This window comes from Sarcophilus harrisii, chromosome 3 (assembly GCF_902635505.1).
Source record: "Sarcophilus harrisii chromosome 3, mSarHar1.11, whole genome shotgun sequence".
Lineage (NCBI taxonomy): Eukaryota > Metazoa > Chordata > Mammalia > Dasyuromorphia > Dasyuridae > Sarcophilus > Sarcophilus harrisii.
Genome location: NC_045428.1, coordinates 394,314,363 through 394,338,650, shown reverse-complemented (window position 1 = coordinate 394,338,650; position 24,288 = coordinate 394,314,363). Strand labels below are relative to the sequence as shown.

Sequence of the window (24,288 nt, the reverse complement as noted above, 5' to 3'; positions counted from 1 at the left end):
TAGATTATAAACACTGACAAAGGTCAACCTTTATTTGAAATCACTAAATAGAACAGGTTGAACAAAAGAAAATGTGACTTTTCAAAACAAAAAAAGTGAAAATTGAAAAATTAGTCTTATAATTGTTATTGTAATACCTACAATAACATGTCATTTTGTTACTCTTTTCAAATATGCAACAAGAGCTTCTCTCTCTCTCCTCTTTCGGATACCAGGAAAAATCATTTTTGTCCCAGGGATAAATTTTTTAGGATTCTCCAAATATTCCACTAGATTAGTTTCATTCCAAATAATACCTAGGGAATTGAAAATAAAATTTATGTGATATACTCCATTTACTATTTGACACATTACAAATACATGAATAAAAACCTAATCATGAATTCAAAATTGAGACTGACATTGAGAACACTGATAAACAGGATCAATCAAAGGCCAAAAAAAAAAAAGAGAGAGATAAAATTTCTCTTTGGTCATCTTGTTATGGGTTTCCCCGTAAAGGTAATTCAGGACTCTCATGATTCTTAACTTTCCAGGTATAGGTAATTGGCATTGACCTTAAGCAGCATCCCACATTCCTGATATCTTCTCTTGAGCCAAATTTATAGGATATATGCTATACACTTTGGACTAGTCACTCTAAGGCATGATATGATAGACATGATAGAGAGCAGAAAGCAGAAAGGAAATTGCTAACTAAAGTATTCTCAATGATATCTTATATCCTCAATAATATACAATGCTTTTTACATTTTTAAAGTATTAAGATTTTTCCAACAATAATATGAGAGTTAGAAATTTTAGATAATATGGCAGACCAACTACACAAAAATTTTTTGGTCAGGAGTTTATATAATGACTTCTAAATGAAGTCACAGAGACGATTGGCTAATATAAAGAGTCATTAGGCCTGGGCCTGTCTCTAAACACAAACACAACAGCATCAGAAAATGTTTTAATATTTTAAATATTTAGCTTATTGACAACACTTCATATTGTGCTTTATTTGTGGTGATCTATTAAACTCATTAATGACAAATTTTGGTTTCTAATTGAAATTTCTTCCTCAAAAACTTTACAAACTTTTTAATAATATGAAATTGAGCTTATTTGAAATTTATTACTCTTTCTTTTTCTCTTTTTTAATTCACCCTTCTGAGGAATGCTCAAAATGTTGGCAACAAGAAAAAAAAGGTTATGAATAGCTCACAATCAAAATTTAATTGAACTTGCTATAGTTTTATCATATTCATGGTTAAAATACATGAATGTCTATATTTATTTCTTAATGAAGGAGTGATCAAAAAAATTCATAGAAGAGGCAATATAATTTTTAAGCTACTTCTACTATAACATGTGCTAAAGAGTTCCTAATGACCCCAAAAATAAAACATAGTATATTCCACAGAGTATAAACATCTTGAGATATTTTAATAAGCTAGTTGGGCCACTTAAAAAGTACACATAGCAGTCATATATATAATAATATTCTATATAAAGAACTAAAGTAAATTCTAAATAATTAGAGAGACATTCAAGTCTCTAAAAACTAGAAAATCTTAGAATTAGTCCATGTCATAGCTTCCAAATACCAATGTATCCTGCTTTAAGCAAATCTCATGTCTAAAAATAGTTTTTTATAAAAAAAAAACCAAATTATTGGATTATCATTTGATTTACATGGATAGTCAGATGATATCACAAATAAACTACCAGGCCTACAGTCAGGAAGATCTGAATTTAAATCCAGATTCAGACACTTACTAACCCTGAGCCAAGTAATTTAATCCTGTTTGCCTCAGATTCCTTATCTGTAAAATGAGCTGAAAAAGGAAATGTCAAACCAAGCTAGTATCTTTGGCAAGAAAGTGTAATGTCTGGACTAGCTCTCTGGAGGATCTCTGGACTAGCCATGGTCTTAGGTAGAGGAGTGATTAAAGCAGGAGAGACACCAGGAATATCTCTGTCTCTGTCTCCATCTTCTGTGTTTCCTCTGTGTCTGAGTCCTCGTCTGTGTCTCCTCTGTGTCCAAGTGTTCGCCTGAGTCAAGCTCGATCTCAGACTCAGAATCAGATGAGGTGAGGATGAGGAGGACACAGAAGAGACACAGAAGACGGAGACAGAGACAGAGATCTTTCTGGTGGCTCTCTTGCCTTCATCACTTCTTCACCTAAGACCAAGGTTCATCCCAAGATCCTCTAGAGAGCTAGTCCGGGCATTACAAGAAAGGGGGTCACAAAGAGTTGGACACAATAGAAAACAAGACTAACTAGCAACTTTTGATTTACAAAAGCATTCACCAGCATTTCTTTAAACTTAAGTTTCTTAACCTTTTTTATGCCATAGACTCCTCTGGCACTCTGGTAGAGCCTAAGGACCCCTTCTCAGAAAAATGTTTTTAAATACATAAAATACATTTTTAAAATTTTCATGTACAATAACATTCTTTCCCCAAAAATAGAATTTTATTTTTCCAAATAAATGTAGTTTTCAACATTCATTTTTGTAAGATTTTATGCTCCAAATTTTTTCTTCCTCCTTCCCCAACTCTTCCTTCCCCAAGACAACAAGCAATCTGATGTAAGAAAAACTTTTTTTTTCAAAAAAATTCACAGACTCCAGGTTAAGATTCTCTGCTTTACATATAGCTTCCTCAGTGCCCTTAAAATAAGTTGACTTGTGGAAAAAAAATTCACCTTACATACTTTTTACAGCAATAGCATGCATCAAATATATCTATTAAGCATTTTGACAAATATCAATATTGTGCTTGACATCACTAATTCATTTTAACTAAAGAAGGAACTATGCCTATGCCTATTTTATACAGTAAATCAATATGCAAGTGATTCTTATTTTAGAATCAATTTTTAATTCATTTAACAAATATGTATTGAGTACCTACTATGTGTAACCAAATTGAAAGGACAGAAAGAAATCAAATCAGGAGATTCTTATCACTTCAAAATAGTTGGGTTTCTTGTTTTATTTTGTTTTGCTACTTCTTAGTTTTTACCTTTGTTTTTGTTTGCTTCTGAATAAGAATATCCAGATGCTTGCCCTGTTCTTCGGCCAAACAGACCCCAGAGATTTGGGCCAGTCTTATGTTTTCCATTTTTTTCCACTGTGTGACACTGAGCACATTTTTGAACAAAGATTTTCCTGCCTTCCTCAACATCTTCCATTTTGTTCTGAAATGAAAAAAAGATTAAAGCACAAACTAAAAAGAAAAGTACATTCTAGAAGAGATTGGAAAACTCATTCACAAATCTGAAAAAATATGCAAATTTAGTCATGATTAATGTGAAAAAAAAGGGAAGGAAAGTCAAAAAAGTAAGAATAGAAGAAAATATGAGCACTAATATGAGTGCTATTTTCTTTCCAACTCTACATACTAATTTAATAACTATTACTCCTAAATCAATACATTAAATTCTTCATTTTCCATACAAAATTTTTACTTTAAAAAAGAGCGTGCCTTTTTTTTCCTTTTTGATCTGATTTTTCTTGTGCAGCATGGTAACTGTGGAAATGCAAACGGAAGAATTGCACATGTCTAACATATATTGGATTACTTGTCTAGGGAAGGGGTAAGAAAGAGAGGGAGAAAAAATTTGGAACAGGATATTTTGCAAGGTTGAATGTTGAAAACTATCTTTGCATATATATTTTGAAAATAAAAATAAATTATTTAAAAAGAATATGAGTTTTCATACTCTTTTGCCTTGCTTCTGACACATAGTTTATGGAACCCTGAACAAGTGACAGGTTCTCAGTCCTGTACCCTTCCCCCCACTCCCAAGAAAACTCTCCAGAAACTGTAAATTGCAGTGAAGATAGCCATCTGCATTTGTTATGCCACAGTTCTCTTTTATTGTCCTGACTCAGTTTCCCTAATTATCCTCATCCAGTCCTGACTCTAAGTTTCTCTAAGTGTTCTGCCTCAGTTTATAATTGTCCTGCAAAACCTCCTCTCCCTCTTTATCAGAATATTTGATAAAGATAAAAGATCTTATGTTTTAGAATATCAGAATGCTTCTCCCATTCCAAGCTATCAGAATATCAGATCCCATCTTATCAAGATCTCCCCATTTCTGGGGTGCCCCCCCTATTATGTCATCCCCCTCTATGAAGGCTCACCCCACCCTGTCAGAGTCCCATTCCTGCTCTCATCACCCTGATTCCGCCCCTGCCTCAGTTTACCCCCTGAGTCTGAGGCATGTATATATATGTCATTGAGAACTCACATTGTTTGCTGGATTCTTGGAGACAATAGTTTCATTCAGCCCTGGCACCAAACCATGGATCCATTTGGTCCTAGTAAATCTCTCCCTTTTAAATAAATTATTAAATACTCTCTAATCTCTATTTTGCCTCAGTTTCTCCGGCATTACACACTGTTAGAAGTTCTTCACCTGGAGCTCCTAATGCAGATGAAATCACAAATCCTCATTTAAAAAAAAAAAAGACTATTTATAAACTATAGAAACATTTTTAAAATTCCAGCCAATTTTTAGCTATCAGACTTATTTTCATGTAAATTCTTTAATTGCTTTTTGATCCTTAAGATTGTTGCAGTAAATGCATTAAAAGCAAATTAGATATTGTGTCAGCTGTTCATGAATTCTTTCATAAACAGCAATCATATTCTACGGTTTCTTTTTTTAATTGTATATAGAAAAATAAAACAAAACAAAATATGTATTTTGAAGCAAATAATCTATTAGGCTATAAAATTTTCAATTTCAGAATTTTCAAATTTTTGTTAAATTACTTAAAACTAAAAAGTTGTCTAAAAGAATTTGGGAAGTGCTTAAATACTATACTCATTGTGGACACTTTATAATGTCTACAACACTGATTATTTGAATATCTGGGACAATTTTATAAAATAATAATGAAGCTCTTAATCAAGGTGTACACATTATTTCATATTTCTTTTGCAATTTTCTTTCTGAAAAAACGGCCAGATTGGATGTTAATGACATTGCACTAAGTTAGATATGTAATTATCAACAAAAATGAGTATTAACATAGAAATTAAAAAATATAAAGGAATTATTTAAATTCAGATACTACCATTAGAATTCTTTACAATGGCAAATACAATGATTATCTTCACTGCAATTTAAAGTCCTAAAGAGTTGTTTGGGAGCACTGAGAATCTGCCATCTGTTCAGGATCCTATGAACTATGAGTCAGAAGCAAGACAAAAGAGTATGAATATTCATACTCTTCTTTAAATTAAAAGCTTTAAACATAAATTTAAAAATAAAAACCTTGCTTCTGTGACCATAGTTATGTATAAATATAGATACTATTAAAGTTTGCTAAGACATTTATTTTGATTAGGTTTGTCATAAGGTTTATTATATCGTAAAAATTGGTTGTCTTTTCTATTCAAATTATGCAAAAAATATGGTAATTTCAATAGTGTGAAGAAAATGTTGCTTCCTGATGATTGTAATGTTGTTGTTGCTATTTATTTCTTAATAATGAATTTTCTGAGTACCTGGAAAGCACTAAGCTCATTAAGAAACTTTTTAGTATTGAAATGTAGAAATATTTAATTTTCTAATCATGTGGCTGCCTTCCAAGCATAAAATATAAACTTTAAAGTGCTATAGAAATAAATCTAAGACAGTAGCAGCAACACTCTGTGATGAACAACTATGACTGACTTAGCTTTTCTCAACAATACAATGATCTAAGGAAATCCCAAAAGATTCATGATGGAAAATACCACATCTAGAAAAAGAATGAATGGAGTCTGAATGAAGATGAAAGCATACTATTTTTTTTTCCTTTGGGATTGTGTGTGTGTGTGTGGCTTTTCCCTTTAGTTCTGTTTCTTCTTTCACAACATGGCTAATATGGAAATGTGTTTTACATTCTTGCACTTGTATAACCTATATCAGGTTGTCATTGGGGAGAAAAAAGGGGAAAAAGAGAGGAAGAAAATTTTTGAACTCATGATTTTATTTTAAAAAATGAACATTGAAAATTATTTTTATATGGAATTGAGAAAAAATACTATTTACGTTTTTTGAAAAAGAAAATTATTCCATTACAATATATTTAACTATATAAATTAATTAGAAAAGTAGATCCTAATCAGAAACAAGCCTTTTTCTTAATAGATGTATTAATAATGATTATTATTAATGCATCTATTAAGAAAAAGGTTTATACTTTACTACATTGTCATTGTCAAAATTTATTAAATCTTTTCAAATTCCTTTAGATTTGGTACCAACTCTTAATTTCATTTAGCCTTCTAACATTATAGGACTTTGAGAGTTTTAAAATTCTTCAGAAATTATCTAGTCTAATCTCATTTTATAATGTATTTATATATAATAATTTATAATCATTTTATATATAAGTATTTCTTTAAACCACTATTGTCTTCTAAAAGACATAGACTAGTTCTATGTGCTTCTAGGCCTTTGTAAAACATTTAATCTAACAAGTTTTATTGCAAAAAGATTTTACAAAGCAAAAAAATTGGCCCTTATTTTTGTCTTTTTTTTTTTTTTTTTGGCTCACTGGTGAGGGGTGAAAATAGAGATCTACAATTTTCAAGAGGAAATTTTTTTTTCTTGAAAAAAAATTTATGTCTGTACTTTTTAAAACTTTGGATCTATTGATTTATTTAGATGACTACAGTAATAAACAAGTTATTATTATTAGCAAAGTAAACCATTATCCTCATAAAACAAGTAAGCTACTGATTTAAGTACAAACTGAATGATAGCTACTTCCGTGACAATGTAAAGGGCAAAATTGGATGTGCTGAAGTTTTTAGATTCTTGGTGGTATTTATAATGCTTGCAATTTGATAATTTAAAAAAGGAAGGGAAGATAGTTAATTCATACATTTCTGATTACACCCAAAAGTCCTCTAAAATATATACAATTTCCACTATTACAACTCACCATTTTTCAAAACTACTATGCAAACTATGCATCCATTTAAACTCAACTGATGCCACTTTTGCTCTAAAAACAACTAAATATTAAAGCCCACAAAATTGCCTCGAAATGAGGACAATTTTAAAAAAATGTATATTCACACATATAAGAAAACAAAAAAATCAAAGACATTGCAAATCTTCCCCCCCAAAAAAACTTTGATACTTTGTTTTTTTTAACATTTATTTAATACTTATATTTAATTAAATTTAACAAAAATGTTAAATTTAATTTAAAATACCAAAGAATCTGTTTCATCCAATTTTCCAAGGCAGCATAATCTCAACATTAATTCAATATATCATATAGTGCTTGTAATATGAGATAATTTGGAAACAACATGAGAGCCATGAACCTTAGTGGACAAAAGTGTACTCTTTCTGAAGAGAAAAGGTAATGTACCTGTCAAATTAGTGTCTTGATTGATTTTGTCTTTTTTTAAAAAACATGCTTAACATTGGTCAGGAGTAGGAATAGAGATGTGTGATTTCACTGATATAACAGGGAACTAGCAGGTGAGAAAATCCCCCGCCAATGCAAGAATATTTTCTGTGCAGCTTATATGGTATTTAGAGAGTTGTCTAGGGCAATGAAGTGCCAGAGGAAAGACTTGAATCCAGGTTTTCCTAATACCATTGCTAACTCATGATCCGCTATATCAGACTATCTTTAATTTTTTAAAGGAAAAAAAGGAAAGAAAAATATTGTCAGGGGAAGAAGCAGTGGTGAAGAAAATGGAAGTTAGTTTTGAAACTTCTCAACTGGCATGAGGGTAAGATGGGAAGCAGTGCAAAATGGAAAGAAAGACTGTTGAAGCTGGAGGCAGCAGACCTAACTTCAAATATTGCCTCTGCCACGTTACCTGTGTGAGCTTGGATCATTCTCTTCTTCCCTCAGAGCCCGTTTCGCAGGATTGAACTAAAAAAGGCCCCTTCCAGCGTTAGATACAGGATTTTAAGGACAACTTCATTCCAGGCCTCAGAAGGGCCATTAGCCCAAGCCAGCTCGGACCTCCCAGCCTGACCAGACGCTTCACTGTGATCCTCACCTACTATCAGAGGAAACTCTAGGTCCCCCGCTGCCTCTACCTTGACTTCTACCTGCCTTCTACCTTCGCGTAGAAGGAGACACGGCCCACCAAGCTACACAAGGTTTGAAAAACCTGAGCCACTGTTCCCAGCCGTCTCCCTTCCGGAGAGAGTAGCTTGGTCAACTTAGACATTCCGAGCGGCCGCAGGGCCACGGGCTCTACGTGAACCGAATAGAGGTTTCTCCGTCTCGCGAGCCAGCTAGTTCTTAAGACCTTGCCACGCGACCAGGGATGGGGGGAGGACTCGGAGCGGCAGTAGGATCACTGAGTCATAGGATCCTAGACCTAGAACTAAAAGAAGCCGTCCTTACAGGTCCCTTCAGAGATCTGTCCAAGGTACTTCTGACTCCAAATACTGGACTAATGTCTTCGGCTCTCCTATGCAGTCTGTCCTCTAAACTTGAAAAACTGAATTTCAGGGATGCCAAGATTTAAGGATAGAAGAGATATCTAAAGCCGACCTAATTCAACGCCCTTGTTTTATCACTAGATGAGGAAACTAAGACCCAGACACAAAAAAAGTCTATCACTTCTCTGGGTTTTCGTTTTCTAATGAAAGGGTCCGACTAATTGACCTTTGATGTCCTTTTCTAGCTCTTATTATGTAAAAGAGGTGAACACAGATCCAAATCCAAATCCAAAATACTTATTCTGGACATATATGTTAAGTAGCATCTACTGCTCTTGTAAATAAAATTAAAATCATCTACTTGAAGCTGGAAGAAATTTTAAATGTTATTTAGTACAGTCTCATTTTACAAATGGAGTGCAGAGAAACTTAATAATCTAATGAACCTTAGAATACTTGAATTAAAACTGGGAGGAAATTTAGAGGTCCTTTAGTAAGGGGGTTCTTGACCTTTTATGTTATGGATACCTTTGGCATTCTGGTTGCACTGGTGGACCTCTTTTCAGAATGGCATTTGTAAATAATTGAAGGAAATGCTAAATTTCAAACATTAGTAGAAAATAATTTTTTTCTCATCCAAATTCACAGACCTCCTCAATCATTGATCTAGAGTTCTTAATTTCATCTTTGTATATTCCATTTCTGTAAGACCTCTTGTACCTATTTCCTTCTCTCCACCACTTGTCAGCAGGCAAGCCCATATCACCTTGTACCTTGCTGAATTGATTTGAATTAAGAATGCTTTCTCAAGAGTAGTGTTTCTTAAACTTTTTCCACTCACAACCCCTTTTCACCTAAGAAATTTTTATGTGACCCCAGGTATATGGGTATATAAAAATAGGTATACAAATCAAATATTTACTGATAATAAATCACAATTTTGTGACCCTCACATTCAGTTACATGATATGGGGTCATGGCCATCTAGCTTTGCGCTAAATGAACTTTCTGATAGATAAGGACACTGAGGCCCAGAGAAGTTAAGTAGCAGGATCATAGGATCATTAAACTACTACTGGAAGGAAACTTAGAGACCTACTAAATTAAGAAAGGTGTTCTTTCTTAAGAAATTAAGATTTAGATCTTAAAATCTTAAGAAATTAAAATTAAGAAATAGTGTTCAAGAATATGAAGATTAAAGTCCTTCTGTTCCCAAGTGAGAACACTTCTGGGTCTATTGTGTTTGATTCTAAATATGTCTTAGGAAAGACATTGATAAACTGGAGAGTGTCCAGAAAAGGGAGATCAGAATGGTTAAAAGAGTGGATTGGTCAGGTCTAATTCTTTATTTTTACAGGTTAGAAAACTTAACAAAGAAATTAAGTGACTTTTCCAAGGTCACACATAAAGTATCTAACAGAGTCAGGATTTGAACCCAGACCCTCTGACTACAAATCTAGTACTCTTTCTACTACAACATGCAACCAACAAAGATTTATCTAGTTCCTGTTGTGTACAAGACATTGTACTTGGAAAGAATGTTATTCAAGGCTCATGTACTATGAGGGTATCATTGTGTGGCTCTAAAGGAGAAAGAATAGACATCTCTGGCCTCTCCATCCTCAACTTTTCTACATGGGCAACTTTAATTTCTTCCAAGAGGGGAGGCTGGAGGTAGGGGATAATAGCCATACATTCTGCTCTTTTCAGAGAGAAGAGGTATTGGGCTAGAATCATATCTATCTGTTGCCTTAAATACTGTTAATCTGAGAAATATAATTTTTAGATTCAAACTAACTTCTGATCACTGTCATTATTGAGAGAGAGGCAGGACCCTAGAGCTCTACTCCTTTTCCACCAAATACCAGTTCCAAAATTAACATTTATAGCAATTAGCCAAGAAATCTCATTATTTAAATCTGTAGCAAAATTGAAACTGGTGGGGAGAGGGGAATAGATATAGGAGAATATCTACCAGACGACACAGAGTGAAGGAGCTCTCCCACTGGCAGGAAGATACAGCTTACTCAAGAGAGTCTTCTCTCATCTTCTCTCTAAAAACTTAAAAACCTGCACAACATGACAAATAAGGAAATGTTTAAAAGAATTGTACATGTGCAATCTATGCATTGTTTGCTATGTTGGGGAAAGAGGAGGGGCAAGAGAGAAGAAAAAAATTGGAAAATCTTACAAAAATAAATCTTGAAAACTATCTTTACATGTATTTGGAAAAATAAAATATTGAGAAAAAATTAATTTCCTCCCCTTCCTCTAAATATCTGCACTTACTCTCATCATAAAAATGGGGGGGGGGAGGAATAAATGTTCACAGCTTGAAAATAAATAAAGATTGAAAGCTAAAAGAACCCAAAGTGACTGCAGAACCTGTAGAAACTAAAGATTGAGAGCTTAAAGAGAATTGAAAAAGCCTGAAGAATTCTTCCTTCTTGCTAACTTCACCCCAACCCTCAGACAGGTAAAAGTCATTGATCTTCATCAATAAAGAGAAGAGACTCATATTAGTGGCCTTTGGCAATAGATCATACCACACTCAGAGAATACAGATATACACAATTCTCTCTCAAAGAGACTCTCAAATAACTACAAGTTAGAGAGTATGAAAACATGAAAATTTTAGTTATAAATAAATATAAGTTAAATTTTAAAGCAATATTATAAGAGATACACAAGGAATCATATGAGTTCAAAAGAAAATAATATCAATTGAATAAATAACTGTCCTGGGAAAAGTTTCATGGAGGCAAAGGGACAAGATTTGAGTGTGAATCTTGAACCATGAATAGCATTTGATTTGAAGCCTTTTATCATTATAGTTAAGGCAATGAGATTTTACAACAGTTTGGAATCAGTGAAAGAACTACACAATTTTTCAAATACAGGTGAATCCAATCTTCTCTTTCTCAATCCTGGATACAGCTTATTGACTATCAATAGCAACTGTTCAAGAGACATACAGATAGAAAGATACATACATACATATATAGAAAGATGCATAGACACATAGATATATGCATGCATACATAGATATATACATATATGTGTATACATGCATAAATACATATACATACATAGATGCATAGATACATACGTATATATCTACTTACTAGATACATATATACATACACATCTAGATAGATATTTAGATATATACATAAATAGACACATGCACAGAAACATAAGTACATTATACATACATTCATAAATACATACATAGATAGATAAAATAAATACATGCATACATAGATACATACATACATAAATAGATACAAACATATATACATAGCCAAAGACTTGGAGTTTGAAGGGAACCCAGAAACCACCTTCTACCCCACCATTTTATAAATGAGGAAAATGAAGCCCAGAAAAAGGAAGAAGCATATTTAGAGTCACACACAACTTATTTTATAAGTTGTGTTTATTTTTATATTATATTTTTATATTTATTTTTATAAGTTTTATAAGTTGCATTGTCTAGAATTTGACTTAGGTTCTCTGAATATAGTTGCAAAACTCTATTCTGTCATGCTACATTAGACCAGTGGGCTTTCCATCCACTGTTATGCAATTGTATGAGCAATGAGTACTTTTTATTTTCCTATTGTGAATGTTTAGAAAGATATCTCTCACAATATCACTGATTTTATTGAAGATTTGTGACATTCTGGGGCTCAAAGAAACTGTTATCATCAAAATATTTTGATGTAGAACAAAATTCAATCTTGTAGGCTCTTTAAATGTTTTTCCCACATATGTTTAAATGCAAGGGACACTAAAAACTGTAAGCAGAGAGAGAACTTTTTTCAATGATCCATGATCCACTGAGAATTGAAATTAAATGAGATATACAGAAAGATATATGCTTATCTAAGGTATTTGCCAACATCATAGAAAATAATCTGTACAAAATCCAAACAAAGCAACTGAGGACAAGTTATAAAACTTATGAAATCAATCAATCAATCAATAAGAACTCATTAAATACTTAAATGTCTGATAGGAATTGTACCAAGCAGTGGTGATACAAAGAAAAGCAAAAACAATTTTTTCCTTGAAGGAGTTTACATTCTAAAAGGACAGAGTACATGTAAACAAATACATATATGCATATATCTTGTTATTTCTTGTCCTTCATTCTCAGGGAAGTGACGCCACGAGACACAAATGGGTTGGATTTAAATTTGGGTGAACTGTGCAAAGTCACCAGCCTTACTTTCCCTCCAGTGCTACCTGAGTCCAATGACAAGATATAGATCAGAAGGACTATGTGTATGTGATAGAGCAGAAGAAAGGTACCTATGGAGGAAAAACTCAAGTGACTAGAAGGAGCAAGATCACTTCCTGGAAAAGTCACATTTTGAACTGACTACTGAAAGAAGCCAAAGATTTCAAGAGGTAAAGATGATGAGGAGGAGCTTTCCAGCATAGCTTTATGTTATCTTAGAGACACTAGTAGGCCATTGGGGTTATTGGGTGATAGACTGACACAGTCAGATATCCTCTAAGGGAAAATCACTTCAGCAGCTCTGTGTACTATGTATTAGAATGGGGAGAAACTTGAGTCATAGAGCAATTTAGGAAGTTATTGCAATAGTCCTTATAACAGATATTGAGGTGGCGGTGTGAGTAGATTCAAGAGAATATCTTCAAAAAATATAAGATTTAGCAACTGATTGAGTAGTTATGGTTACAAATGTGGAAGACTTGAATAATGACAATAGAAGACTCCTCAGAGAGGTATTTCAAAAAAAGCAATCAATTAAAACCAACATAGCATCAGTTATTAAAAGTTTCCATGGATCCATGGTATTACACTGCATGCTAGAGTGCTCTATCCTAAGCATTTTATCTACCTTAGAGAAGAAGATACATATAGTACTCAAACAAACTAAATTTAAAAAGGCAGATAGATGTTTGGAAACCAGTGTACTAAGAACATTAAGCCAGGAACTACAATTTATCCTGGAGCTGAGTCAAAGGAACAGTCTCCAAAAGCAGCATGTAACCTCGGATTTAACTAAATCATATTGAGCAGCATTATAAATTGGCACATTTTGGGGGGGATAACAACTACTGAGTTAGAAAAACAATAACTTACTTAAAAACAAGACAAATTCTCTTTGCTCCACATAGAAGAACCACAACTCTAGCTATAGAAGAACCACAACTCTAGCCATAGAAAAACTGGATTTTATCATTACTTTATTGCTTGAGAAATCTTGAAAAATAATCACTGAAATCTACAGGGTTTTTTCCTAGCACTTTAAAAATGTTCACTTTAATGATTTCCCCCCAGGATCCAAGATCTTGAAAATTTAGTTTCAAAGGAAGCAAAATTTTAACTCAGATAACTAAATGTAATAGTTTCCCATGTAAATCATGCTTTAGAAAATTAGGAAAAAATATTTAATCAGAGATTGCCCTAAGCTAATCTCTGGCATCAGGGATCAATTAATAGATAGAATTTTCTTATGTTGGTTACATAAGCATTCTTGATAGCCGTTCAAATTACAACTTGAGAATAGACTACTGTATAAATCATACAGAGAAATCTAATTAAAAAGCCTTTTAGTGTCACAAGGAAGATTTCAAATTACTGTTGCCTCTGAGACAGTTTAAATTTCTTCATTTAATTACAAATCCAGAATCGGTTCTTCTAAAAGTAAAGACTTTCAGTCATCAATGTTTGTAGGCCCACAACCATTAGACTACTACTTCATAATTACTGTCTTTTTTTTTAATGTACCATATTGTTTACTTTCATAATACAATTTGAGAACTGTGGTTGGGCTGGTTCTTTTGTATAAATTATTTTTATCCTAAATTTTAAAACAACCAAAAAAAAAAAACATTCTGTATATATGGAGACCAGAATACAAAAAGAAAATTATAAATAGAATCATGACATTCCATTTTGTACTACCAATTTAGACATATATACACAGAGAGAGAGAGAATAAACTCCACACATTGTTGTGCCACAGTTCTCTTTTATTATCCTGACTCAGTTTCCCTAATTATTCTGACTCAGTTTCCCTAATTATTCTGACTCAGTTTATAGTTGTTCTGCTCAATCCTGCAAAACCATCCCTCCCTCTTAATCATCAGAATATTTGATAAGGATAAAAGATTTCATATTTTAGAATATTAGAATGCCTCTCCCCATTCCAAGCTATCAGAATATCAGATACTGTCTTCTCAAGATGTCTCTTCCCATCTCTGGGGTGCCTCTACCCATTTTGTCATCTCCATCTCCAGTGGCTTACCCCATCCTGTCAGAGTCCTGTTCCCGCTCTCAGCACCTTGACTCCATCCCTGACTCGGTCTATCCCCTGTGTCTGAGCCACGTGTATATATGTCATTGAGAACTCATATTGTTTGCTGGATTCTTGGAGATGATAGTCTCATTCAGCCACGGACCAAACCATGGATCCATTTGGTCCCAGTAAATCTTTCCCTTTTAAATAAAATATTAAATGCTCTCTAATCTCTATCTTGCCTCAGTTTCTCCAGCATTACAACATTACTTTCAAAACTATTCTATTTGAACTGCTTGCCATCTGGGGGAGGGGGTGGAGGGCAGGAGGGGAAAAATCGGAACAGAAGTGAGTATAAGGGATAATGTTGTAAAAAATTACCCAGATATAGGTTCTGTGGATAAAAAGTTATAATTATGAAAAAAAATAAAATAACTATTTTAAAAAATCTATTCTATTTGTCTGTGCTTCCTTCTGTGCTTCTGTTCCTTCTTATGTGTTTGAAAAATATTTCAGATGTCCCCTTTTTGTCCATACCCATGGAATTCTTCACTTTCTTTAAAAGTCAAGTGAAACACTAATTTCTACATGAAGTTTTCCATGATCCTTATCCCAAACTCCATGTACTCTCCTATAATCTCCCTTCAAAACTATTTTTCACTTATTTTGTAATTATTCTATATACATATGTATATACACACATGTGTGTTTGTGTGTATATGTATGTGTGTATGCCAAAGATTGCCATTTCCTTCTCCACTTAATTTTGCAGATAAAGAAACTGAGGCAAACAAAGTTAAGTGACTTACTTACCCAGGGTCACACAACTATTAAATGCCTGAGACTAGATTTGAGCCCAGGAAGATGAATCTTCCTGACTACAGGCTCTATAAACTCCATCCACTGAGTCACCTTTTTCCTTTCCTGTTTCCCCCAACCCCTCCTTCCCTCCCTTTCTCTCTCCCTCACTCCCTCTCTCCTTTCCCCTTCCCCCTTCTCTCCTTTTTACTCCTTCTCTCTCTTTTCTCCCTTCTTTCCTCCCTCTCCCTCTTCTTCTTCTCTCTCTCCCGCTCTCTCTCTCATTCCCTCTTTCTTTGTCTCTGTGTATCTCTCTCTTTTTGTCTCTCTGTCTTTGTCTATCTTTCTGTCTCTCTGTCTGCCTCTCTGTCTCTGTCTCTGTCTCACCCCCCCCCCCGCCTTTTGTGCTTTTAAAGGCAATCTCCCCTTATACAAATTCTCCCATAAATGATAAAGTTATAATTCATTCATTATTGCTTATATTGTGCAATTTTGCATGGATAAGAGTTGGAGCAGCAATCAATTATCTCTTCCTTTTTATATGTGACTGACCCAACTTTTTCTGATCACACATTTCTGATGACATGTGATTCCTATATAATTGAAATTTTTAAAATATGAAAATAGACTTAATTTCTTAACATTTCATAATAGGAAAGAACATGAGGTCAAATACTTTGTTTCAGATTTTCTTAAAGCAACATTTAGGGGTCCTGTTAATATATTTTAAGCCCCAAAGTATCCCTTCTCAAATTAGCTTGTGACACTGTAATAAAGGAAATCAGAGATTATTTTGAATAACGTTTTCTGGATTGAATTTTGGTTCCAGATTTTTTAAAGCTATCTTTCATTTAACTCATAAAATAATTAATGCACAGCCAATCTAAAATTCTATCATATACATTAGTTAAAAAAAGTTCATTGTGGATATGTAAAAATAGACAAAATATATAGCTTTTAAAATTACATACATTCTCCAGCAGAGGTCACTGGTATGTATGTCAATTTACTGGATATTTCTTTGCATTTGTATCTAGCGTTATGGGAAAGATTTATGGATGTCTTGTTTTTTTCTTTCATTAAATAGATCATAGCTCTTCATAACCTAGCCCCCTCCCGTCTTCTAGTCTTCTCCATACTCCTTGCCAGAAGGGATTTTTTGCTGTTCCACAAACAAGACACTCCATCTTTGCTATGAGTATTTTTTTTTGCCTCTCCCCATAATTGGAATATCCTTCCTCTTCATTTTCACCCACTGCTTTCCCTGGTCTTTTTTAAATCTCAACTAAAATTCTACCTTCTACCAGAAGCCTTCTCTAATTCTTTAATTATAGTTCCTTCTCTCAATTATTTCCTATTTAGCCTATACACAACTTGTTTGTATATATTTGTTTACTTGTTTCCCACATTAGATTGTGAGTTCCTTGAGGGTAAGGATTGTCTTTGGCCTTTTTATGTATACCCTTACTCAACATAGTGGTTAGCACGAAGTATTGTTATCTATTTCTGAAGAGGACCTATGACATCATGGGGTATCTTGAACTTGCCTGTGAATTGGATTCCAGGGAGGCAAGTCTCACTTTTCCAATCATTGAAGTCTAGTTGCAGGACAAAAGTCCAGATAACTGGCAATGGCCCATGAGGTAATGGATTATCTTGGCATCTTTGATGTTTGAGCTCTAAGTACTACACAGCACCTTCATGGCCTACTGGAACAAATTGTTCTCATCTACCTAAAAGTCTATGCCCGGGATAGACATTCCCCTAAATCACTGATGGGTTTAGAGGTCTATACGTAACCCTCAATCTGGTTCAGCCCATCTGCTGAACCAGTTTTACCAGAATGAAAGGGAGATGTCAAAAGTGAATGAGGAGCCTTGAAAAGAGCTCAGCAAGCCCTCAGACTATATAGGTGGTAGTCTTTATCAAACACTCCATATATCCCTCCTAGCATATAGTAGGCATATAAGACATGTTTATTGACTGACTAATTTAAATAAATCACATTTGTTTTTACCCATACTAGGATGTTTCTGGAAGAGGAAGTTAGGTGAAAAGTTAATGTATGGGGAATGACTTAGGCATTTCTGATCCCAAGAACTATGTTTCTAAAAGATGCATTTAAGAACTGGGGGATAGTAGAACAATATCTTTGCCCTCTGGTTAACAATGATATGTTATTGATATGTAGTATGTTTACTCTGGTTTCACTCTCTTATTTGTTACATTTTATCTAAGTCAACATTCTGAGGTATTAGGGGAATTGAGGTTTCTCCTTGACCATCAACTGTGTTCCTCTCAGTTTTAGCAGCCCAATGGCTAACACTCATGTTTCATTTAATCACTCAGCATTGGATTAGCTTTTACAACGGAATATTTAATTCAAAAATATAGTAAGAATAAATATACAAACATTCCTTCCTAACACCTGGTGGCACAATCCTCCTAAACTACTTCAGACTAGAGATGGGGAAAGATGAAAGGGGAATTAGTCTCACAGTTTCTAAATTAGTTCATTTCCTATATAGCATTAAAACCCCCAAACTCAAGTACAAAACCTTCTGTGGAGTTCCCAACCAAAGCTCCTCAGGGGATCACTGCAGAGGAGGTTGTAAAACCCAGCTCTGGGTTCCTGTACTCTTAGAGCTACAAGATTTAAACCCCAGGGCCATATTAGAGACTCCATTCCCTGAATCTAGAACAGAAAATAATTAAATGAAAAGTCAAAAGATCAGCCCATTGGTTAAATAGCCTGAGGATGTTTTCTTTTTTGGAAGAAGGAAGGATGCCTATGGACTCTTCTCTATGTGTATGATCTCTACAATCAGGAGTGAAGGATTTACTTCCTTGATACAAGTGCACAAATGCAAGAATACCACCACAAATCAGAAGTTATAGTCATTGAAAAAAAAAAATACCATCTCCAACCACATGGTGGACCAACACAGATTGTTCATACATTCTCTAGTCTTTCAGGCTTCCAAAGCAGCTTTTTTGTCTTTGACATGGATGATACGACCTTAGCAAACTGAGAATATTGGCACCAACTCCCATTAAACACATTTAGAAGTAAATGGCAGACAAGTTAATAATGTGCCCAGGGCCTCACAGGTAGGAAATATCTGAGGCTGGATTTAATTTCAGATGTTCCTTTTTCCAAGCCCAGCAGTCTAGCCATTGAATCATGAAGGAAGGAAGGAAGGAAGGAAGGAAGGAAGGAAGGAAGGAAGGAAGGAAGGAAGGAAGGAAGGAAGGAAGGAAGGAAAGAAGGAAGAAGGAAGGAAGGAAAAGGAAAGAAGGAAGGAAGGAAAAAAGGAAGGAGGAAAAAGGAGGAAGGAAGGAAGGAAGGAAGGAAGGAAAGAAGGAAGGAAGGAGGAAGGAAAGAAAAAAGGAAGGAAAGAAGGAAGGAAGGAAGGAAATAAGGAAGGAAGGAAGAAAGGAAAGAAAAAAGGAAGGAAGGAAGGAAAAAGGAAGGAAAAAAGGAAGGAAGGAAGGAAGGAAGGAAGGAAGGAAGAAGGAAGCAAGGAAGGAAGGAAAAAAGGAAAGGAAGGAAAAGGAAGAAGGAAGAAGGAAGAGAAGGAAGGGAATGAAGGAAGAAAGAAGGAAGGAAGGAGGAAGAAGGAAGGAAAGGAAGGAAGGAAAAGGAAGGAAGGAAGGAAAAGGAAGGAAAGAAGGAAGGAAGGAAGGAAAGAAGGAAGGAAGGAAAAGGAAGAAGGGAAGGAAGGAAGGAAGGAAGGAGGAAGGGAAGAAGGAAGGAAGGGAGGAAGGAAGAGAAAAGAAGGAAGAAGGAAGGAGGAAGGAAATAAAGGAAGGAAGGAAGGGGGGAAAAGGAAGGAAAAGGAAGGAAAAGGAAGGAAAGGAAGGAAAGAAGAAGGAAGGAAGGAAAAGGAAGGAAGGAAAAGGAAGGGAAGAAAAAGGAAGAAGGAAAAGGAAGGAAAAAGGAAGGAAGGAAGGAAAGGAAGGAAGGAAGGAAGGAAGGAAGGAAGGAAGGAAGGAAGGAAGGAAGGAAGGGGAAAGAGAGGGAGAGAGAAGAAAGGATGAAAGAAAAAAAAGGATAGGAAGAAGGGAAAGGAAGACAGAGAGAAGGAAAGGAGATGAAAGATAGATAATTTATTAATTACAGAACAAGGTGCTAAATACCGGGCATATAAACGCAAAGAGACGTGGTAGTCTTTGCTCCACAAGGAGCTTCTATTCTAAAGGAGGACCGAGGGGATGGAGGTATCCCAGAACATGCTGGCGTGGGGATGACCACAAGTAGCTGCGCAGGATGCCGGACAGGGATTGAGCCCGCTGCCCTGCTGCTGGGCTTTAACCCTACTTCCCCGCCGCAGTTACGCCCGCTCCGGGCCATGAGTGTGGGACTCCGAAATCCCCTCCCTATCTGACCGTGGCGGCGAGTGCTTGGACGCTTGGGAGTTTCTATGGGTGGCGCTGGACAGATCCTAGGTACTGCCCCCGGCCCCACGCGGCCAGCTCCCAGCGCCGCTTAGGGGCGTACCGCGGCGCTGCAGGGAGGGGGCGGCCTGAGCGCAGGCACCTCCTTCTCCCGTCCTCGAGAGGGCGCTGCCCACCCCACGCTCCCGGAAGCCGCTCTGACTGGCCGCGGCAGTGACAACAACGGCCTAGCCGAGGAGCTTTGTCTTTCCGGAAGTGTCCGGCCGAGCCCAGCAACGGCGGCTGACGGCCGTCGGTATCCAGGGCAGGGGGAGAGTAACGGCCACGGCGGGGACCACGGAGATCGAAAGGGACGACTGGTGGTGTTCGGGCGGTGTCTGGGGCGCCATGGACGAAGCTAGCAGCTGCGGCAGCGGGGGCGGCTTCCGCCCCGGGGTGGACAGTCTGGACGAGCCGCCCAACAGCCGCATCTTCCTAGTGATCAGCAAGTACACGCCGGAGTCGGTGTTGCGGGAGCGCTTCTCGCCCTTCGGCGAGATCCAGGACATCTGGGTGGTGCGGGACAAGCACACCAAGGAGTCCAAAGGCATCGCCTTCATCAAGTTCGCCCGCAGCTCGCAGGCCTGCCGAGCCATGGAGGAGATGCACGGACAGTGCCTCAGCCCCAGCGACTCCAAGCCCATCAAGGTGCCGCCGCGCTGAGCGGGAGCGGGGAGGGGGGGAGGGAGGGACTCTGCCGTTGCCGTGCCTGTCAGTGCCCCCGGAGAGCCGCGGCTGTCAGTCCGAGGGGGGGGGCGGGGCAGGGCCGCCCCGCTGCCCCTACCCGCGCCGTTCCCGCTCCGGCTTCGCCCCTACCCCTGCCTCTCTTGCCCGGCTCCTATCGCCGCACTTGTCCCTGCTTCTACCCCTGCTTCTACGCCCGCACCTGCGCCCGCCCCCTCCGCCCCCCACCCCCGCCCCTCCTACCTTCTGCGACTCCAACCGCTCCTGGCCGAAACTATCTGCCTCTGGGCAAAACCAAAGGTTTCCGCGCGTCTCTTTCGCACTCCCGCGCCTCCCGATAGTTCTGTGCGTTGAACTTGTTGCCAGTCAAAAGTAGCAAATTTGACAGCGGTCAAATCTCTACCGGTTTGTTTGGTTTTTTTAAGGGGGGGAGTTAGCTCCAAATTAAGGCAATTAGCCCATCTCACCTTTGGGAGGAAATTGTAAGAACAGTTTGTCTGAAATCTTTCGGTTTTTTACTTCATCCCTCTGGCAAAGAGGGAGGTCCAGAAAACCGCGACAGCTTTAAAGATTTGATTGTTATGGCTGTAGAGCAAGTGTCATGTGACAGAACGGTCTCCAAATTACAATGAGGTAGTTTTTGCTTAATTAGGACACACCTGTGACTAACACGTTGGCTTCATCAGTTACTGGTGGCCAGAATTTTGAGCAGTCCAATGCTCTTCTCACAAATTCATCTTTTTAGGAATTACAACCTGAAATCCACCCTTTAGGAGCTTTGCAGAATTTTCTGTTATAGTGTCAGCCAAGCATTTAGTAAGTGCCGCTGTGTGTAAAGTACTATGCAGATATAAAGACAGGGAACAGTCTGCATTCAGAAGTATATTTTGTTCTAATGAAAGAGGACGCAAGTAAATGTGGATATACTTAGGGATACAGATATTTATGAAGGTAATCTAAAATGGAAAGGCATTATCATGTGCAATATATTATTTGTATTAAATGGAAGTTTCCTAAATTGAATACATTTTTTCCCTATTTTCCAAGTGCCTATGTTTTTTACTTTTTTTTTTTTATGTCATACAATTTTTTGGCAGTCTGGTGAAACCAATAATGTTCCTCAGAATAATGCTTTTAAATGCATAAAATAAAACCCCTGGTCCTGACCTTTGGTGTCCTTCACATGCCCCTCTCTCTCCCAAAGAACAGAAGTATGAAATCCCACTGGAAGGTGTGAGTAGAAATAGGAAGGCCAACTGTATTGTAGAATAAAATCTAAGATCAGTCCTGAAAATTCTGTTAAGAGATTCAGTGACAAGTGTCAACAAAATGAAATTGAGAGTAATGAGGATTGAACAAATGGATTGTAGAGTTCTGGATTGAGTTGTTTCCATGACACCTGAGGATACTAGAGATTGAGCTATTTACCTATAGCGAATAGGGTAGAAAAAAGCCATTTGTGAAGGAAACTAGTACATTCTTTCTCCCTAATTTTGACTGTAAAGAGAAGCAAGAAACTAGTAAATTCAGAGATGCTGAGCCTGAAGTCTGGTACTTTGATCTGATTAGGTCAACAGATAAAAATTGTGAACCTAAGACAAATATTTGGAGAACAGGAACTCAGTAAAATATTTATTGAGCATACAATATGCAAAGTATTATGCTAGATGTTGAATAAGGTGACAGGAAAAAAAAAACTCCCCCATATCCAATTTGGATTTTACAGTTAGAGTTTACAATTAACAGGAATACTAATAACTTAAAATTATATGGTGATTTACAGTTAGTAAACATATTTTTCATTTGCCCCTCAAACAATCAAGTTAAATCACATAGGTGCCTTAGGATTTCTCCTTTACAAATACAGAAGCTAAAACTCGGGTCAAGTCATTTGCCTCAGTAAGAAATTGAAGTCCAAATCTTCTGACTACAAGTTATTTTTTCACAAGAGACATCAAGCTGCATTTTCAAGGATGATCATACATGTTTCTTTGATAATATCCTTTACACTTCTTTTGCAATTCCTTACTTTATAATAATGGAGTTTCAGCTTGCTTACACCTTTTTAGTCATTGAAATCTATTAAGAAACTTATGTGTTAGTATTTCTGGTTGTTAAAGACATCTGTTATATTAAAAATATGATCTTAATGGGATTGTTACTAATCAGTTTTTTAGAAAACTTTAAAACTGACTAACTTATTGACCATCACCACAGTTATATATATATATATATATATATATATATACACACACATATATAAACATTCATATATATGTATATACATATAAACATAGTCTCTCATCATTTATCATTTTGGTGGATGAAAATATGCATAGAAAAGTGGTAACAAATTTAGCAATTTGTTAAATGCTGTTTTTGGTGATGATTTTATTAATTTGTAAAGATTTCCATCTAGAATTGATGAGAAACTACTAAATTTCCTATCATTAATTAAACACATATCAATACTTCAGAGATCTGTAATTTCATTGATGTGTATAGTTTTTTTATTAATAGAAAGCATAATCCCTTTTTTGATTTAGTAGATGATAATACCAATGGTTTATATTTATATAGTGCATTAAGGTTTCCAAAATGCTTTACATATAATATCTCATTTGTTCCTCACAACAGTCCTTTGCAGTAGGTAATATTAAATATTATTTCCATTTTAATATATGAAGAAACAATTTGAGAGAAAGTAACCAACTTACATAGGGACTTACAACTGGTATATGTTTGAGACAGAATTTGAACCCAAGATTTCTTGACTTTTAAGTCTACTGCTCTTGATCTACTGTACCATATACCCTAAAGGATTGCTGTAGCTGAAAAATCTATCACCCTGTGGCCAGGCAAGTTATCCATCAGTCTGAATTGAACTGGGATAATCCTAAAAAAGCAAATCATCAGAAAGCCTTTGCAGTATTTTTTTTGGAACAGTTCTTTTTAATGCCCATCAGAACTTGTATTTCAGTGGTATTATCTTTGAGGATCTAGGGTCATCTCCATACCACAAGGAAGCATCAGATAAGGATAGTGGGTTCATATACTATTTTTAACATTTATTTTGTGCTGTAGGATTTTAATAGAACACAAAATATAATAGTTATAAAAGCACTGGGGATCTAGAAAAGGCTATGGATTAGTTAACTATTTTAACTAAATCTATTTCTTAGGTTTTTATTGCCCAAGCACGATCATCTGGGAGCCACAGAGATGTTGAAGATGAAGAACTTACAAGAATCTTTGTTATGATACCAAAATCATACACTGAAGAAGATCTAAGGGATAAATTTAAGGTATGAATACTTTTAGTTAGATAGCATCTCTAATAAAATAATTTCCCAAAATTTGCCTGTTCTTATTTGATATTTCAGGATGGATATTGTTAATAATATTGTAGGAAATATTTGAATACTTTTTATAGTCCTAGTGCATGTAATATATTGTTAGCAATATGGTAATAGTAGTTAATATAATATATATTATTTCATAGTGTTAGCGCTACATGGCTATAATAATGTAGTTATAAACTATTAATTTGCATATATGTCTAAGTAACTGGCATGATTATATTTCAGTCTTACTTTTCACCAAAGGCCTAAGCTGTTGATGTTAATTTTTTTTGAATGAACTTTGATTGTCCATACCATTTTTGTTTTTTAAATTCTTTA

The 24,288-nt window shown here is 35.9% G+C and overlaps 2 protein-coding genes across 5 annotated transcripts in view; one reads left to right on the top strand and one right to left on the bottom strand.

Annotated features, from left to right (window-relative positions):
* On the bottom strand, positions 1-21,073 carry LOC100919671 (cytochrome c 2). Of its 3 annotated transcripts, none has more exons than XM_012544857.3 (3): positions 20,852-21,073; positions 3,017-3,191; positions 1-296 (listed from the first exon to the last, which is right to left on the bottom strand). In XM_012544857.3, exons 2-3 carry the CDS (start codon positions 3,183-3,185, stop codon positions 151-153), a joined length of 315 nt encoding a protein of 104 aa, XP_012400311.1. In that variant the 5' UTR covers positions 3,186-3,191; positions 20,852-21,073; the 3' UTR covers positions 1-150. The 3 variants fall into 3 exon arrangements, with proteins under 3 accessions (XP_012400311.1, XP_003764051.1, XP_003764050.1); XM_003764003.4 differs by lacking the exon at positions 20,852-21,073 and adding an exon at positions 7,838-8,251; XM_003764002.3 differs by lacking the exon at positions 20,852-21,073 and adding an exon at positions 8,024-8,251.
* The window catches only part of RBM45 (RNA binding motif protein 45), a 20,138-nt gene continuing 15,967 nt past the window's right edge, over positions 20,118-24,288 (top strand). The window contains exons 1-2 of one of the 2 annotated variants that reach the window (XM_031960410.1): positions 20,118-20,572; positions 23,791-23,913. In XM_031960410.1, coding sequence (XP_031816270.1) covers positions 20,273-20,572; positions 23,791-23,913 — 423 coding nt within the window. In that variant the 5' untranslated portion in view covers positions 20,118-20,272. The remainder of the gene's footprint in view (positions 20,573-23,790; positions 23,914-24,288) is intronic. The other variant, XM_031960411.1, reaches the window with a different exon arrangement.